Genomic DNA, 21042 nt, shown 5'->3' on the forward strand with positions numbered 1-21042 from the left:
ACTAAATGCAGCAGACCACGATAAGTGTGCACGAGCAGCCAGCCGCGCTCGCTAAATGTGATCTTGGAAAATAAATATACCTCCAATTTACTACTAGCATTTCGCTCTATTTTCTACTCGTAAAATGCACCTTTGCATCCAAAATGGACACAAGGAAGCATTTTGCCCTAAGAACCTGCGCTAAATGCAGCAGAACATTCACAGAGAGCACTGTGGCCAATCATGCTCGCTAAATGTGCTCTCACTGCAGCATTTTCCCCCCAAATACCTCTTAATTACTCAAGCATGAGTATTCGCTAATTCCATGACAAAGAGCATCATGGAATTACCTAAATTACCCTGTTTACTCCGGCATAACTAAAAATTCTGCCCAGGCCTAAGGGTAACTAGATAGTAGAGCAGACGGCTGGATTCCTGATGCTTACTACAGATGCTCCCTTCACTGGCTTTCTCGCATCATTCAAGAGTGAAGCCTATAAAAAGGACATCTCGAGAACCAAACTATTCATACTTTGTGTATATGAATAAAAAAGTCGACCATGCCAACAAATAGCAATACCTTTTTGCCTGCCTCATTCCCACCTAATGCCAAACTATGGCCCTTCTTAGCTCCCCACTACCGAAGAACTCAAGAAGCGCAATGCATTTGTTTCTAAAAGCAAAATCGACAATTCACTTTATTAGCAGCAGTCACTGGACTACTGTCAAATTTGATTGGTGTGAGAATTGTGAGAATGAGTTTAAGAATTTAACAACATACATGGCCACAGCACCAGCACTTAAATCCTTTGACACAAATTACCCCATCTTCATCGCCATTGAAAAGACCACGGATGGAACATTAATATATTTCCATGTAAATGTATTTCTTGTGCCCGGGAGAGAGCATCGACCCTCAACCTCCCGTGTTAATTGTGTTAATTGTGTTCTGGAGCCTGGGCGCAGCCGCGCTCCAGAACAACGAGGATATCCTGCGGCTGTAGCGTAAACGCTAGAAAAAAAATGCAAAAATGACCTCATCCGATTCATGGACACACCGGGATACTGATGGCTCAGTGAAGCCTCACTGCCTTATAAAAGTAAATTCTTCTGCACAAAAAGGCCTGTTACCACTTAACCGTAAGCATGGAATGGTTGAGGAACCATTGGAAATGCCTGGATCTTGCTAGAGCTAATGTCAAGCCCATTAATAATTTTCAGTGACTCAGCAAAATCAAGGGATGCTGGATTGAAAGCATCTGCAGATTTGGCTTTTACTAATAAGGAGTTGGTTGTTAAGGGGCCGAGTCACTAAGTCATATAATAGTATTTGAACTAGTTCTCTCTCAATGTATACTTTAAACCCTAGGGGGCATATTATCAAGGGGGTTTATCTCTGCTTTTTTGGCTTTAAAAGCCAAGAAAGCGGAGATAAAATTATCTCCCTATTACCTAGCTGTCGCTAACACCAGTTAGCGACAGCTAGTAGGAGATAGCGACCATCTTGGGCCCCGCTTTGCATGTCAGAGAAATTTATCACTAATGACATGCAAAGTGGGCATGCCAAGATGTTAGCGACTGGAAACAGTCGCTAACATCGCTATCTCCTATTACCAACTTTTGGAGATATTCGCGCTAAGCTCGAATATCTCCAAAAGCTAACACCTGCCCTGAGCAGTTCTTGGCCATGTTATCCAGTGGTAGGTGGATAACATGGCTAAGAGCATTAGCTCGGTAATGCATGAATATCGCTGACTTTTCAGCAATATTCATGCATTGCGGCCGATTTTTATCGCATTTGCGATAAACCTTGGTAATACCAAGGTTTATCTGCGATAAAAATCGCCGCAAGTCGGCGATACATTTTTGTCTCTAACCAAGCAATAGCGATAATTATCGCTATTGCTTGGTAATATGCCCCTAGATTCCTCACTTAGAATACTCCCTAGATACCAGACTAGATCCGGAAACTTTTGTTTGCCAATGCTCCAGTGCACTGCTAGGGGATGCCATGTGGCTCCGGGTTGACTCCAGATCCTCCCTGAAGTGAGAGAGCGGAGCCCCATATAAGCTCCACCCCTTCCTGCTGACATCAATTCCTTTCTTTTAGCGCCTTCCAACATGGATCCGGAGCTCCTCCAATTGTGTTGGTCTTGTAATACCTTTTAATAAAATGAAATCAAGTGTATAGGAATGATACCCCCACACAAAACTACAGGTTTCAAACTGTGCCTCCACTGCAGAAAACAGATGTTAGTCACAGACCCACATGAGGTGCGTCTCAGTTGTCTGGGTTCGGGTCATGACTTGAAGCAGTGAGATACCCGCGTTTATGCACCCAAAGGTATTCCATGACGAGGTGGTGAAAGTGTACATTGCCGAACATAAGAAGACATCTCAGCCTTTGCATATTTCCCACCTTCACTCCATCTCATGGCTGCAGACATGGCCCCACTCCAGGTACCGTTTCTAGGAGCAATCAAAGTCTCACTCGAAGTCCACCTGTAAGTCAAAATCAAAGTCCACACGTAAACATAAAAAAGTTAAGCAGGACTCAATGCCATCCAGCCACTCTGAACCCCCAAAGAAAGACATGAGAGTGACATGATGTGAGTCATTCATCATCCTGGTCTCTAGTCACAGAGCCAATTTCTCAGTGGATCCTTGTGCTCCCTGAGTTTCTCGAGCTATCGGCAACACCGCAGCAGATTGAAGCCTTCAAGGAGGCCATGCTGCAGCTTTTTGGTGTGCTTCCAATTCTCTCTGGCGTGCTATTGGGTTCCTTGGGGCCAAAGAGGCTACAGGGGGTCCAAGTTAGGTTGACCCCAGTATATTCATCCCCTGTGCTGTCTGACCCCCTTAGGCCTGCTTTGAGCCCTTCATTTACATTGGTTCAGGCTTCTACTCTGGATCCAAGACCTGCACCAGCCCCTTCCACATCGATGCCAGTACCAACATCACCGGCTCTAAAAGAGGATCCAGTTCTTCGGATATGAATTTTGGACATTAAACTGGCTTCGGCTTAATATTGATCGATGTCGCCCTTCAAAATTACAAAAAAGCACAGCCGGTTGTTATGCACTCTGACTTAGTGCCTGACTATGCACCAACAGATGCCCCTTTATATTTTTGGCTCTGTTTCAGAGCAAGGGACACCCCAGGATGTAGATGATGATGATGGTGGGAATGGGGATGCCTTTTCCCCCTCACTCCTCGGATAAGGCCTTTTACATGGTTTTTCAAAAGCAAGTGGGCTTGACACCTCTCCTGAGACAGAGTTTGACTCACCTCTTAGCCCTCCAACTAAAGAGAGTGACTCCTCTGCACTGGTGGTCTGGAGGGCAGTTAAGGTTCTGAATTTACAGCTGCCTTCTGTTGAGACCAAAATGAAAGTCCTGATGGAAAATTTTCAGTAAGGGCTTGCAACTTTTGAGCCCTTGATCTCTTTTAACGAGTCCCCCACCAATACCTAGATGACCACTTGGTAAAAGCCCTGTTGCTGCCCACCGGTAGATAGTCAGGTGGCCATGCATCACAAACCATCTCAAGATGATCCTCCATTGCTTACCAAACATCCTACTCCAGAGAGCCTTGTGGTTCTGCCTCGACCAGTAATATGAATCCCAATTAACCAGTAATGTCTCAGATCATACATTTATGGTTGAGAATATGATGCAGAAGTTGCAGCGCCGAGACGCCCAATGGCATTTGTTCGCGCTTTATCAAATCTCATAAATAAATAAATAAATAAATTCATTCCCACAACTAGTTCAGATAGGGAGTCCAGGGGGAGTGAGGCTTTTGGTATGTTTGTCTCCATCAGTCTGATATTGTGTTCGGTTAATGCTGTTTGCTTACTGGGTGGGCATACACATATACTTTAGAAATTGACAAGCAAGATCTTGCTGGCTGTCTTGGAAGACATTGGGGCCTCTTTGGCTCAAACAATCCAAGATATGGTAACCTCGCTGACCTAGATACTACTCATAGCCTAGGGGGGCAGTTGACGCCAGTGTTGCACTTTATTGACCTAAGTGGATGCACTCCACAGCGTGATTCTGCCGATTTGCAGGCTCCACCATGGATATGCCCTTTCATGGGTCATCTCTGTTCAGTGAGAAGACAGCCTCTGGATAGGAGCACTTTAAGGAAAGTAGAGCAGCGGCATGCTCTATGGGTCTGTTGACCCCTACAAGTGTCAACACCAATTCTAAACATTCAGAGGCTAATCCAGGGAGCTGGCCTATAGGCAGAGACAGTCTCTCTAACCAGTGCTTTCGAGCCCATGGACATGGGTCTGGCATGCAGTGCATAAGCTTGGAAGGGCATTAATACTCCCATTTCGCTCCTCCTGTTGCAATAGCCACCAAACCAGTTTAGTTTGCCCTGTGTGGCGCATGCCAATCCAGTGCAGGGCAGGATCTATAATTTTCTCCCAGGGTGGCAGTCCATCACGTCCAACACCTGGGTCTTTCAAATTGCCCTGCCTCTTTATTTTGCCCCACCAACTATTCACTCCATATCAGAGTGAATTTCAGAAGAACACCTGTCCATTCTTCTGAAAGAGGTGCAAGTGCTACTCTACAGTGGTGCTATTGAGTTGACTCAGAAAGATGTGAGGGTTCTTACTCTTACTTTTCCTTGTGCCAACGAAGAACAACGTGATTTGGCCTAATTTGAACCTCTAAATTCCTTCCTGTGGGAGGACAAGCTCAAAATGCTTATGCAGATGCTGGTGCAGATACGTTCTTCTCTGGACCCAGGCAACTAGATGGTGTCCTTGTACATTCAGGACAAGTATTTTCATAAATGTGTTCTGCAGTACCACAGAACGTGGTTCAAGGTAGGTCAGGAGCATTTTCAAGTTGCCGTGCTCTCTTTTGGACATACCAGTGCCCCTCAGATATTCACAAAAGTGATCGCTGTGGTCTCTGCCATTCTTCGGACACTGGGAGTGCCTGGATTTCCGCACCTCAACAATTCACTTTTGAAGGCAGGCTCACTATAGTCAGTCAAAGACCACCTCCAGATGACTGCAAACCTCCAAACATTATTATGGTTCCCTATCAACAAGCCAAAGCCACACCTGACTCTTTCACAGAGACTTCCATTCATTTGTGCTTTACTGGACACAGTGCAGTCAGGGTCTTCCCTCTGCCGCAACAGGATCAGGAGCATCACCCTAATGATTCAGCCTTGGTCCTGGTTCTCGGTGAGAGCAGCTGTGAGGCTTCTTGACCTCCTAGCTTCTTGCATTCTCCTTGTCAGGTAAACCAGGTGGCACATGCAGGCTCTGAAATGGAATCTGATGTTCCAAGGGGACCAGCATCAAGGAAATCTGACAGATGTCATCCCGACCTCAGAAGTGGCTGCTCAATCTTTTTTGGTCCAGCAAGAAGCGCTTTTCCCTTCCCCACCTTGGACTGACTGTGCTGATAGGCGTGTCCCTGCTGGACTGGGGAAGTCATCTGGGACGGAAAGAGATCACAGGGCTCTGGCTTTCAATGGAAGCCCATCTCCACATCAATCTGTTGGAGTTGTGGCCCATTCATCCGGCTCTGAATGCCTTCCTGTTATCCATCAATCAAAGCCTGTTGGAGGTTGCCACAGACAACACCGCTGCCATGCAGTATTACAATAAGCAAGGCGGAGAGGGGCCCTGTGCCATGAGGCTCTACCCCTCTAGAGTTAGTTGGAGTGCTGGCCTTTCCCTGATTGCAAACCACCTGGAAGGGTACCTTATTGCCACAGCGGACGAGCTGAGCTGGCAGTGTCTGGTAGATCACAAGTGGTGTCCACCTCCTGAGGTGGCACAGAGCATCTTCCAACAATGGGGAGAAGCCTGGCTAGATCTTTTTGCCACCGTCAAGATCACGCAAAGTCAAAATGTTTTACATACTGGAGTTTCCGCAAGAACACTTGTTAGGGGATGCATTCTGGCAGGTATGGAACTCCTGTATGCCTTTTAGCCTCTTCCTGTCTTATTGCAACTCTTTTCACCTTCGGTTTGAATTTGAAAGAGGAATATTTTCCGTAACATTCTTGAGAACTTGTTCCTATCTCCTTGAACTCAGTTTTATCTTCTTTTAAGCACATCCAGGTCTTATCCATCTGTCTCTTAATTTACAAAAAATGTATCCCCTCCCAGCATTTTTCCATTGTTGAGTAATCTCCTAGATTGTTGAAACCCATGGCCAGTGCTTTCTGCAAATTGTAAAAAGGGCCTTCTCATTCAGGGATGGGATAGGCTAGGCCTAGACTGAGGACCAGGGGCTGCTTTTAGGATTGGATAGACAGGCAGGATCATAAGCTACACAGCCTGGAAAACAGCCATGGCCTGATTCACAAAGCTGTTTACATGTAGTGAAGTTATCAAATGCAGAATCTCCGCATTCAGGGTGGAATCTCTCTACTGCGAACTGCAGAGAATGTGTAGTGCGGAAATGCCGCTCGAGTGTGGAAATTCTGCACGTCTAACTTTAATACATATAAGTAGCTCTGTGAATCGGGCCCACAGAGTCAACACTCCTATTACTCTTGTAGATAACATATACACAGAGCCACTGGAATTGTGCAATTTAATAGCCACAGCTTTTTTTGCATAATTGTGGATTTTCCACATTTGCAATATAATCCATCATCTTCTGCATAATCTGCAGATTTTTTTCCCCCCCTAAAGTGTTCCTAACTCAAATGGCAAAAAAAAATTCAAACGTTGCGCCACGCAGTGGGAGACTCTTTACAAAGATTGACTGGTCACCTTTCAGTTGCTTATTGCTGTGTTGGTTGTGAAACTGACACTATTGAGGTGGAATTATTGCCCACACAGTATTACCAAGTGTAAACATTTTAAAATAACACTTTCACAAAATGTGCCCTATCACGCCGCATTATTTGCCTTTTCTGGATGCATAATTCACTCTACCCTGCCGCATCATTAGGTCCTCCACTGTCCCACAATCCCAGCGGTCCTGCGTATAAATAACACACCCTACCTAATGCTGGAGATGGTATTGCTTACGCACTACACATACACGTACACCAGGGGGCAGTAGGAACACATTTTTCGGCACTTCTTTGCCATCTCACTGCTTTCATTTCTCTCAACATCTCATGTATCAGATGTGTATGGACATCAAACAGAAATTTTTTAATGATAAAACTGTTTATTGAAATGAAATTATATTCAAACACATACGTTATATCTATGTTTAATGTGATGCTTGTATCTTGCTTAAGCTCTTTGGCAAGAATAATTCTCAGAATGTGTAGAACTGTTTCCGGGGCCACCTGTCCAGAAATGTTTTAAAGAGCTCTCTGCCAAGAAGTTCTGCTGTGGAATGGACTAGAGACAGGTGGCTCTTCCTGGCCAATGCTCACATGGCCCCATCTTCTTCCTCTCACTCCACCAGCTCCAGGGCAGTATTGGGCGATTGATCCTGAAGGAGGAGATGAAGGCCCGCGCCAGTGCCTACAGCGACCCGTGGACCCCGCCACGCAGCTCCACGGGGAGCAGAGAAGCCCTGCACAACGCCGGCTACGAGTCCTCTCTAAATGGATGTAAGTAGCTAGAGTTAGATTAATCAGGCTCTGAGACCATAAACCAGTAGAACATTGAACACCCATGTTACATGAAAGATTGAGATTTGGGTTGGTGGACATCGGCGGCGGACATCGGCAGTGGACTTCGGCAACGGCTATGGCGGACGAGTGCCGCTCCCTCCTGCCAGCTGCCCCAAAAACGGCAGAAAATCATCAGAAAAAGGAAAAATAAAACGATAAAGAGCATGTTTTATTATTGTTTTATATTTTCGGGGGCGGGACCATGGAGGATGACAAGCCCAGCTGCGGTGCTGGGTTGGAGAGAGCAGGCACAGCCTCCCAGTCTTTCTGGGACTGCAAATTGAGGGCGCTCAGTCGAATCCTGAAGCTGATGTCATGCATGAGAGCAGCTTCAGGATTGGCCGCAGGGCAGTCTGGGAGCCTGTTCCTGCGAGGAGACGTTCAGAAGAGCGCAACACAGCCTGCTGCATGAAAGTTTTAATCAATTTGATATTTCCGTCCGCAACCCCGATGTCACCCCTCCCTGCCCGCCTGCCCCGCCACTCGTCCCCAACACCGACCGCTACTGTTGGAGGATATTATTCAGTTGGTGCACCACCATATACTGTTTTTAGGTAAACCCCTCCAACTCCTTCCAGGTAGCTTGTAAACCCAGCTTCATGACTCATATGGAAGAATGCTATGGTGTGCCTCGGTCCACCCATGTTTTTCCGCATCAGTGACAGTTTGGGGTGTTACTGTTGGCTTTAACTACCCAAGACCTGAAAGAAATGTCTAAAAATATGTTTTGAAGAGTGATATATGTTAGAAGGAATAGAGACTCACTCCTGGACAAGTCCTGCTTACCCACTACACTTACCAGAGGGGTCCAGAGCAGCAGTCCTTTAAGAGGCCGTGCAGTGAGAGTGATAGTGATAGTGCAGGGTAAGCAACAGTGTGGTCTTATAAAGGAAAACTTGTAGATGTACCTGTCGTCTGCTGTTTGTGAACAGCCGTGAACAATATCTATGAGCTTACACCCACTAATCTGTGCTCCACTGATCACTAGTCATGTTTGCAGCATACGAATACCATACATAGATATACGTGTGCAGTCTTAGAGGCCTTGAAGAGAGGTAGGAAGAGTGACTCAGAAGGAAATGTAGTAGGTGAGAGTAGTGTGGGTGGAATTCTGGTAATTAGAGAAATTTGACATAGTATGTTGAAGAAAAGATGTTAGTGAAGAATTTAATATGTGCATTGATAACATTGTTGAACAATGACTTACCTTCCTATGCAGCATGGGAAAGAAGTCACTCGCCGTCCAGGGGGCGAGGGTGGGAGTGCGGAGCAAGTGCTCTATAATGATGCCCCCTGGCAGAAGCACCATGGGTTGTGACACTTACAGAAAGTTCTACACAAAGTATTTTTGTCAATCACCTGCCAATTGTCACATCAAATGTTATCAGGCGGGAGATGCATTTTAGCTTTTTAAGTGGGACTGTAGTGTCAAGCTGGAGTTGATTTGTCAAAATATGACCAGAGTCTTCTTCATGGCTTGTGAAACTGGGCTCCTGTGGACTGTCCTCGGAGAGCCACTGGTCTTAAAGAAGACCTCCCAAACTTTGAGTATCCAAAGAGGGCGGGATTAGGAGATTTTGCAGTTTGAGTCCAATGACACACCATTAAACCCACTGACGTCTACAGGAGTTATTTCACTTATTTGAAGGTTGATCTGAGTCCAAGGAGGGTGAGACCCTCCAAACAAGGGTGAATTGAGAGGTGTGCTTATCTTGACTCTGGGGATCTGCATGGAGCCCATATCCTGCAATTTGATAGAATTCAGTAACTGGCTATTGCATGAAAAACTGGATCAAAAATACATTCGAGTCTATATGAGGGGAAAGGAAGAAAGTCTAAAGTGAGGAAAGCAGGGATGGCAAAGTGGGGTGGTTCACTTGGAGAAACGGAGATGGTGAAGTTGGACCTAGGTCTTATGTTGTGGGGAATGTATTGGTTACATTGATGTTTTTTTGTAACTGCTGTGATCTGCAGGATTGCAAAGGGTCTGGAAAGAATAGGTTTGAGAAGAGGCGGTGTGTATTTTGAAGATGATATTTCAAAATCTCCCAAGTACAGCTTCCTGTATAAGTACATTTTCCATTGTCACAAAACTAGCAGAGAACATTATGTATTATACGTGAATAAATTAATTATTTATTTCAGTAAAAAAAACATACATAAAACAAAGTAAAACAACACTCAATCGATTGCATTTTTTTTTGTAAAAAAGTGCTTTCCGCAAAAGTGCATAATTAAATAGTGCTTGACAGGTTGTACTATTCAAGACCAGACTAGATATTGTAAAAGATGATTAACATTGGTGAACATTCTTGAGGCCGCAGGGTGCTGACACTTAAAGGGGATTGAATGGAGTTCAACCGGTGGGGGACTGTCAAGTCAAGTCAAATCAAGTCAAGTCAGCGAATTTATATAGCGCACTACATACCCAGAGGGTCCCAAGGCGCTTAGAGAGGGGAGGAAGATTACTTGTCAAATATCCACGTTTTAAGCTGCTTTCTGAATGCTAGGTGGTTCTGGGTAAGGCGAAGGTAAGCGGGGAGTGAGTTCCATGTTTTAGCAGCCAGGTATGAGAAGGATCTGCCGCCCATGGTGGACTTGTTGATGCGAGGTACAGTGGCGAGGGCTTGGCTGGAAGAACGTAGTTGGCGGGGGGGTGTGTAGAAGGACAGTCGTGAGTTGAGGCATTCTGGTCCGATGTCGTAGAGTGATTTGTGTGCGTGGGTTAGCAGTCGGAAAGTGATCCTCTTATTGACGGGTAGCCAGTGGAGGTCTTTAAGGTGGTCGGAGATGTGTTCGTTGCGTGGGATGTCTAATATGATCCTGGCTGAGGCGTTTTGGATTCGTTGGAGTTTCTTCTGGAGTTTAGCGGTAATGCCTGCGTAGAGGGTGTTTCCGTAGTCCAGTCGGCTCGTGACCAGAGCATGGGTGACTGTTTTCCTTGTTTCGGTGGGGATCCAGCGAAATGTTTTTCTCAGCATGCGAAGAATGTTGAAGCAGGAAGAGGATACGGCGCGGACTTGTCTATTCATTGAGAGTGAAGAGTCCAGTATGATGCCTAAGTTCCGTGCGTGGTCTGTCGGGATGGGTGCCTTTCCGAGGGCTTCCGGCCACCAGGAGTCGTCCCATGCAGAGGGGGATGTACCTAAGATGAGGACTTCTGTTTTGTCTGAGTTCAGTTTCAGACGGCTTTGTTTCATCCATTCGGCAACTTCTTTCATTCCTTCGTGTAGGTTAGTTTTGGCGGTGCTGGGGTCATTGGTGAGAGAAAGGATTAGTTGAGTGTCATCCGCATAGGAGATGATGTTGAGGTTGTGTTGGCGGGCGATGGTCGCGAGGGGGCTCATGTATACGTTGAAGAGGGTGGGGCTGAGTGAGGATCCTTGTGGTACGCCACAGATGACTTCAGTGGCCTCGGACTTGAATGGTGGGAGGCGGACTGGGGCGATTTGGCCACGTGCACTGTTTGTATGTGTATTCCATATGTCAATAAATGTACAGATTTTAGGCAACCAACATGTAGACCTAAATTGCTATTTCTACATATGTAACAATTATCTAACAGGACCAAAGACAACAATAAATGTATCAAAAAGTGAAAATGTAACTTTTATTCAATATTTATACAAAAAGGAAAGTATTTTGAAAAATCATTCATTCATTTTCATATCTGTCATTCAGACTCACAACATACTAAATGCAGATTAAAAAATTATTAGAATAATACCATATGATCATGGATAAATAAATGAACACACAAAATAAGTAGAACACTGTCAAATGAGTGACACAAATTCGAATGACTGGTGGAATTTTCTACGCGCCTTTCGGCACAACCAAAGTCAGGAAGAAGGCCACAATATACGCAATAGATGAATTCTTGATTTAGATACGAATTTGCAATGTATTTGTAGAAGACAATTTGGGGCAGATTTATGTCGGACTTGCGCTGTCGTTGCGTCACGCAACGGCGGCGTAAACGTGGCGCATCCCTGCGACCCATTTACCACGTGACGCATCTAGGCAGATTGTAAATCTGCCCCTATGTTTTCGTGTAGTTTAGTTACCGGGCACTCGTGCAGACAAGAGGATCCCCCTATCCGGAGGTTATCTTATCATCTGATTCACGACTACCTGAGACACCAGTAATAATCCTTGAATCAAGTCCCTCTACTTACATCGTAATATGCCTAATGAAGAAAGAATATAATGGGCCTCCTAGACATCCACAGAATTCGTTAACCTTGTTTACCTGTCCAGGCAACATCTATCAATCGGATACACAGTACATCATTAAAACTACACGAAAACATTATCTTATATAAATACATTGCAATTTCTGGCGTGTCATCGCTACATGTTTTTAAGATTATCCTTCAAATATCATATTACTTCCATTTTATAGTTCATCATCATAGAATTCCTATCTAAATCAAGAATTCACCTATTTCTTCTATTCCACCAGTCATTCGAATGTGTGCCACTCATCTGACAGTGTTCTACTTATTTTGTGTTCATTGATGTATCCATGATCATATGTTATTTTGTATGCCATATGTACACATGTATTTTACATGATGTTACTCAAGGAAAACATGTGAGTAAAACATAAGAATTCAAATATGAAAACTAGGGATGCAGAAAGTTGCAAAGTATTTCTCTTTTGAACAGCTAGTAATTAATTCTACTACTACAGTGAGGACCTATAGATGGAAAAGTTCACTTCAAGTAGGTTTTCATATGTAAATTGGGAGAGTAGTCTCCCTTCTGAGTAGTTTGTGAGAAAAAAGAGATTGGCAACTTCCATTCTGTTTCAAAGTTGTGAGGGAACCGGTTTTATAATTAACTGGCAAGTAAAGCACACATCTATTTGAAGTGCCATCTGGCATTGTGGGGAAACATTACAAGCTTGTGGGAATAAACACATGAGGGCCTTACGAATAGGGCAGGCTGAAAACCTTTGCGACATTGGCAACCCAATAGTAGTGAGCTACACAAGACTGAGCATAAAATAATTTGCACACTCAGGCCACATTTATCAACATTTCACACAACGCAACAAGTCACCTTTTCGGGCTGCGCTGCATGAAAGGGAGAGGGCAGGATGGCGCTGTATTCAACAATATATGGCTCAATCCTGCTATCTGCCTGTATTGGCGCACAAACTGGCACCCACGCAGGCACCCTTGCACCATGGTGCAGTATTGTTTTTGTGCAGGAAGTGACACCTTCCTACACAAATACAATCCTCGGACTAATTTTCCTCTATCTCTATGTGCTACAGAATGCAGCACACGTAGAAAGAGCAAACAACTAGGAAAAATAAAGTCATTTTTCCTCATTATGCCTCTCCGTGGGAGGCATGGCATTCTGACGCATTCCCTGGTCTATCATAATTGGTAAATCTGGGAATGCGTCAGTATCCATGGGTGGATGTGTGGGAACACCCACGCTCCACCCATGGAACCACACCCACGCTCCACCCATGAAACCACAACCACGCCTCACCCATGGAACCACACCCACGCTGCACCCATGGAACCACACCCACGCTCCACCCATGGAACCACAACCACGCTCCACCCATGGAACCACAACCACGCTCCACCCATGGAACCACACCCACGCTCCACCCATGGAACCACACCCACGCTCCACCCATGGAACCACAACCACGCTCCACCCATGGAACCACACCCACGCTCCACCCATGGAACCACACCCACGCTCCACCCATGGAACCACACCCACGCTCCACCCATGGAACCACACCCACGCTCCACCCATGGAACCACATCCACGCTCCACCCATGGAACCACAACCACGCTCCACCCATGGAACCACACCCACGCTCCACCCATGGAACCACACCCACGCTCCACCCATGGAACCACACCCACGCTCCACCCATGGAACCACAACCACGCTCCACCCATGGAACCACACCCACGCTCCACCCATGCAACCACACCCACGCTCCACCCATGGAACTACATCCACGCTCCACCCATGGAACCACACCCACTCTCCACCCATGGAACCACATCCATGCTCCCCCCATGGAACCACATCCACGCTCCACCCATGGAACCACATCCATGCTCCCCCCATGGAACCACACCCACGCTCCACCCATGGAACCACACCCACGCTCCACCCATGGAACCACAACCACGCTCCACCCATAGAACCACACCCACGCTACACCCATGGAACCACACCCACGCTACACCCATGGAACCACACCCACGCTCCACCCATGGAACCACACCCACGCTCCCCCCATGGAACCACAACCACGCTCCACCCATGGAATCACACCCACGCTCCACCCATGGAACCACAACCACGCTCCACCCATGGAACCACACCCACGCTCCACCCATGGAACCACACCCACGCTCCACCCATGGAACCACACCCACGCTCCACCCATGGAACCACAACAAGCTCCACCCATGGAACCACACCCACGCTACACCCATGGAACCACACCCATGCTACACCCATGGAACCACACCCACGCTCCACCCATGGAACCACACCCACGCTCCACCCATGGAACCACAACCACGCTCCACCCATGGAACCACACCCACGCTCCACCCATGGAACCACAACCACGCTCCACCCATGGAACCACACCCACGCTCCACCCATGGAACCACACCCACGCTCCACCCATGGAACCACACCCACGCTCCACCCATGGAACCACAACCACGCTCCACCCATGGAACCACACCCACGCTCCACCCATGGAACCACACCCACGCTCCCCCCATGGAACCACACCCACGGTCCACCCATGGAACCACACCCACGGTCCACCCATGGAACCACATCCATGCTCCCCCCATGGAACCACATCCACGCTCCACCCATGGAACCACATCCATGCTCCCCCATGGAAGCACACCCACGCTCCACCCATGGAACCACACCCACGCTCCCCCCATGGAACCACACCCATGCTCCACCCATGGAACCACACCCACGCTCCACCCATGGAACCACACCCACGATCCACCCATGGAACCACACCCACGCTCCACCCATGGAACCACATCCATGCTCCCCCCATGGAACCACATCCACGCTCCACCCATGGAACCACATCCATGCTCCCCCCATGGAACCACACCCACACTACCCATGGAACCACACCCACGCTCCACCCATGGAACCACACCCACGCTCCACCCATGGAACCACACCCACACTCCACCCATGGAACCACATCCACGCTCCACCCATGGAACCACATCCATGCTCCCCCCATGGAACCACATCCACGCTCCACCCATGGAACCACATCCATGCTCCCCCCATGGAACCACACCCACGCTCCACCCATGGAACCACAACCACGCTCCCCCCATGGAACCACACCCACGCTCCACCCATGGAACCACACCCACGCTCCACCCATGGAACTACATCCACGCTCCACCCATGGAACCACACCCACGCTCCACCCATGGAACCACATCCATGCTCCCCCCATGGAACCACATCAACGCTCCACCCATGGAACCACATCCATGCTCCCCCCATGGAACCACACCCACGCTCCACCCATGGAACCACACCCACGCTCCACCCATGGAACCACAACCACGCTCCACCCATGGAACCACATCCACGCTCCACCCATGGAACCACATCCACGCTCCCCCCCATGGAACCACATCCACACTCCACCCATGGAACCACAACCACGCTCCACCCATGGAACCACACCCACGCTCCACCCATGGAACCACACCCACGCTCCACCCATGGAACTACATCCACGCTCCACCCATGGAACCACACCCACGCTCCACCCATGGAACCACATCCATGCTCCCCCCATGGAACCACATCCACGCTCCACCCATGGAACCACATCGATGCTCCCCCCATGGAACCACACCCACGCTCCACCCATGGAACCACACCCACGCTCCACCCATGGAACCACATCCACGCTCCACCCATGGAACCCCTCCCGGGGGCAGTGTAGTGCCAGAAAGCAACTTGCTCTGCTTTGCATAACTCCACACTTACCCAAGCCGGGCAGAGTCATGCATAGTGGCCTTGCGTGGCTTGATAAATCTCATCTAGGTTTTGTGTTGCCCTTCCGCCCCCTTATGGTGCAAGGGAGACGCAAAACATTGATAAGTATGGCCCTCAATGTTCTGTGAGTTAACCAATAACTATGATGGGATCACCGGTCAGTTAGATGGCACTGCAAAACAAAAAGATATTGCTTTATTGTCCTAACTATTCACTTTTAGGTTGTCTGTAGTAATTCGTCATTTATTCATATGGCAACATGAACACATGACTCGGTAAAGATGTTATGATTGGCTACATCTTTTTAAATAATGTACATTTGTGCATGTTAAACTTGATGAGATCAGACATGCAATCCAATAGCTAACACACAGTCCGACGCATACATATGTTTGGTTCACTCCTGTGAGACCTGCCCATGGAATCCAGGAGACATGAGAGGGTATCTATTGGTCAGTGTGCGGGGTGGAGACCGTTGATTGGTGGAGACCCAAGGCCACAGCTTTACTCCGGCAATCAGGCAGCCTAGTAGCTCCCTCTAGGTGCTTGATTCTTGCGGGAGTGTCATAGCGTAGTTTCTCTACGAAGCACTAGTGAGTTACTAACTCACATACATGATGGCATGGAAATGACAAGAAACAAACGTAATGTCGAGTCAGTGTTCACTTATTTCACCATAGGGCATCCTAAAAGACATATTGATTTTTTTTTTTTACTTTTTCGTAATATCTGTAAAATATAATTTCATAGTTAGGCGTCCGTCAAACGTGTACACAATTGTTGCACAGATTTGTATAGACATTACTGGAATATACATTAATTCATTGTGCCACTTTACACATTAATCCAGGTGCAGAAAAGTGCACCATGTTTTCTTTGTCGACATTACTCTCACTCTAAAGCGAAAAAAGTAATGTTATTCTACAGACAAATATTATTGTGGTAGATGAAACCCGACTGCGGAATGCATGTGAAAAGAGGCTTTCCTTTCGGGGATAGTGCGGGATGAAATGAAGTACAGGGACCACTATGTGAGAGCCATGTCATATCTACACCCCAATATCCTTCCCTTCTTCGGTGGGTACCCCGTGCCCCTCCCCCTCCCACACACCCCCTGCGGCGCTTTGTTTGCGGCTAGCGCACTGACTGACTGTGCACTTTGTCTCCCCTCAGCTCCCAGGATGCAGTTCTTGGCAGACAGTGGTGAGTGTGTCTTGTTCCTTGGCCGCGCGCCCGCCGAGCCGTGCAAGGGCTTGTCGTGCCCCGGAGGCCGTGTCAGCGGATCCCAGCATTGTTGGGCCGCCAGGATCCGTGTCTGTCAGCGGCTGTCTAAGAGCGCTGCGTTTATTTACCGAGACAGAGTCTGGAGTGCGGTCAGCACCTCTGCAGGACTCCGGGTGGGCGGGCCTTATCGCTGGCAAAACAGGCTTCTTGCGCAAATGGAAGGCGTGTTTGTTTAAGTTGACGGAGGAATTATCTTGAAATTCTGTGTCTAGGTGGTATGAAGAGGGAGCACAAAGGGAGTTACGTGCACCAGAGGGTCACTATAGTAGAGAGTAAACGCTACACGTTTGAGGGCATAGTTCTGTGAGTCAAAATGTCACTCTTCCACATTGACCCACATGCTACTATTTGCTTTTAAGACGACCGACATTCCTGTGTTCATGACCTCGATTATTCACCACTATCTCACTATTTATGGGGAACACCATTCCAGAATTCAAAACGGTCAACGTTCTACTGTTTATGAGAACCAATATCCCACTATTGACGAAGGCCGTAACATTCCACTGTTTACGGCAGCCAATATCCGACTATTCACAAAGGCCAACATTCCACTGTTTACAGCAGCCAATATCCCACTATTGACGAAGGCCAACATTCCACTGTTTACAGCAGCCAATACCCCACTATTGACGAAGGCCAAATTTCCACTGTTTACGGCAGCCAATATACCACTATTCACGACGGCCAAGATTCGATGGCTTATGATAGCCAATACCACTAGTCATGAAATCCAATGTGACACTATTTGAAAGAGCCAATATCCTACTTTTCATGACTGTCAACGTTCTCCTATTCACAACATCCAGTGTTATACTGATTACGAAAGCAAATATCCCACTTTTCAAGATGGCCGTTCCACTGTTTGTGAAAGCCAATATGCCATTATTCATCACACCTAATGTTCCACTGTTTACGAGAGCAAATATTCCACAAAGCATTAAAGTCAACATTACACTATTCATTACTGCTAACATAAAATTTTTCCAAATAGGCAGCATTCCTCTATGTATGACAGAAAACACCCAACTATTTGTGGAGACCAACATCCACAATTTATGCTGAGCCGTATCCTACACATTACTCAGCAACCAACATTCCACTATTCATCATGTTGAACATTCCAGTATTAATGAGGCCACATTCTGTTATTTCTGGATGTTAACATTAATCGTTAATGCTGCTAATACTCCTTATGTTAGTGCTCAAAAAGCTCTAATTTTTGTGTGCAACCATTGTATGTATAAATTCATGAGGTTCAGAGTATCGAACATTCCACTGTCTAGGACTCGGCGAACCACTATTCAACGCTTGCAAGGGTCGTTTCATTGACACAGCATGTGCCAATGATCAGTGCTCCGAACACTTCACATTTGGACTCACAATGCAGCACTATTCAAAGCCCCAATACTGCACTATTCAGGATCATTACACACAATGCACCACTCTTCAAAGCCCCCAATACTGCACTATTCAGGATCATTACACACAATGCACCACTCTTCAAAGCCCCCAATACTGCACTATTTAGAGTCATTACACACAATGCACCAATCTTCAAAGCTTCCAATACTGCACCATTAAGGATCATTACACACAATGCACCAATCTTCAAAGCATCTAATACTGCACTATTCGGGATCATTACACACAATGCACCAAGCTTAAAAGTTCCCAATACTGCACTATTAAGGAGCATTACACACAATGCACCAATCTTCAAAGCTTCCAATACTGCACTATTCAGGATCATTACACACAATGCAGCAATCTTCAAAGCCCCCAATACTGCACTATTCAGAATCATTACACACAATGCAGAAATCTTCGAAGTCCCAATACTGCACTATTCAGGATCATTACACACAATGCACCAATCTTCAAAGAATCCAATGTGGACTATTCAGGATCATTACACACAATGCACCAATCTTCAAAGCCCCCAACACTGCACTATTCAGGATCATTACACACAATGCACCAATCTTCAAAGCTTCCAATCCTGCACTATTCCGGTTCATTACACACAATGCACCAATCTTCAAAGCTTCCAATATTGACTATTCAGGATCATTACACACAGTGCACCAATCTTCAAAGCCCCCAATACTGCACTATTCCGGATCATTACACACAATGCACCAATCTTCAAAGCCCCCAATACTGCACCGTTCGGGATCATTACACAAAATGCACCAATCTTCAAATCCCCAATACTGCACCGTTTAGGATCATTACACAAAATGCACCAATCTTCAAAGTCCCCAATACGGTACCGTTCAGGGTCATCACACACAAACACCATTCTTCAAAGCTTCCAATACTGCACTATTCATGATCATTACACACAATGCACCACTCTTCAAAGCTCCCAATAGTGCTCTATTGACTATTAAGGATCATTGCACACAATGCACCAATCTTCAAAGCCCCCAATACTGCACTATTCATGATCATTACACACAATGCACCAATCTTAAAAGCTCCCAATACTGCACCATTCAGGATCACTATACACAATGCACCAATCTTCAAAGCGTCCAATACTGCACTATTCATGATTATTACACACAATGCACCAATCTTCAAAGCTTCCAATACTGCACTATTCACGATCAATACACACAATGCACCAATCTTCAAAGCCCCCAATACTGCACTATTCACGATCATTACACACAATGCACCAATCTGTAAAGCCCCCAATACTGCACTATTCAGGATCATTACACACAATGCACAAATCTTCAAAGATTCCAATGCTGACTATTCAGGATCATTACACAAAACGCACCAATCTTCAAAGCCCCCAATACTGCACTATTCAGGATCATTACAAACAATGCACCAATCTTCAAAGCTTCCAATACTGAACTATTCAGGTTCATTATACACAATGCACCAATCTTCAAATCCCCCAATACTGCACCGTTCAGGGTCATTACAAAAAATGCACCAATCTTCAAAGCCCCCAATACTGCACTATTCAGGATCATTACACACAATGCACCAATCTTCAAAGCTTCCAATACTGCACCATTAAGGATCATTACACACAATGCACCAATCTTCAAAGCTTCCAATACTGCACTATTCAGGATCATTACACACAATGCACCAATCTTAAAAACTCCCAATACTGCACCATTAGGGATCATTACACAAAATGCACCAATCTTCAAAGCTTCCAATAATACATTATTCAGGATCATTACAAACAATGCACCAATCTTCAAAGCCCCCAATACTGCACTATTCAGGAACATTACAAACAATGCACCAATCTTCAAAGCTTCCAATACTGCCCTATTCAGGATCATTACACACAATGCACCAATCTTCAAAGCTCCTAATACTGCACTATTCAGGATAATTACACACAATGCACCAATCTTCAAAGCCCCCAATACTGCACTATTCAGCATCTTTACACACAATGCACCAATCTTGAAAGCCCCCAATACTGCACTATTCAGGATCATTACACACAATGCACCGATCTTCAAAGCTCCCAATACGGCACCATTAAGGATCATTACACACAATGCACCAATCTTCAATGCTCCCAATACTGCACTATTCAGGATCATTAGACAAAATGCACCAATCTTCAAAGCCCCCAATACTGCACTATTCAGGATCATAACACACAATGCACCAATCTTCAAAGCTCCCAATACTGCAACATTAAGGTTCATTACCCATAATGCACCACTCTTCAAAGCTCCCAAATACTGTACTCTTGCACTATTCAGGATCATTACACACAATGCACAAATCTTCAAAGTTCCCAGTACTGCACTGTTCAGGATTATTACACACAATGCACCAATCTTCAAATCCCCCAATACTGCACTATTCAGGATCATTACAAACAATGCACCAATCTTCAAAGCCCCCAATACTGCACCGTACAGGATCATTACAAAAAATGCACCAATCTTCAAAGCCCCTAAGACTTCATCGTTCAGGATCATTACACACAATGTACCATTCTTCAAAGCTTTAAATGCTGCACTATTCACGATCATTACACACAATGCACCACTCTCCAAAGCTCCCAATAGTGCACTATTGACTATTCAGGATCATTA

General features: G+C 46.2%; 1 protein-coding gene across 1 annotated transcript in view; it reads left to right on the forward strand.

The window, feature by feature from the left end:
- Nucleotides 1–21042, forward strand: part of LOC147703053 (actin-binding LIM protein 3-like) — a 181107-nt gene that overhangs the window by 129733 nt on the left and 30332 nt on the right. Inside the window, exons 7-8 of the mRNA XM_086929469.1 lie at nucleotides 7392–7539; nucleotides 16838–16867. Coding sequence (XP_086785595.1) covers nucleotides 7392–7539; nucleotides 16838–16867 — 178 coding nt within the window. The remainder of the gene's footprint in view (nucleotides 1–7391; nucleotides 7540–16837; nucleotides 16868–21042) is intronic.

This window comes from Lissotriton vulgaris, chromosome 7, assembly GCF_964263255.1.
Source record: "Lissotriton vulgaris chromosome 7, aLisVul1.2, whole genome shotgun sequence".
Lineage (NCBI taxonomy): Eukaryota > Metazoa > Chordata > Amphibia > Caudata > Salamandridae > Lissotriton > Lissotriton vulgaris.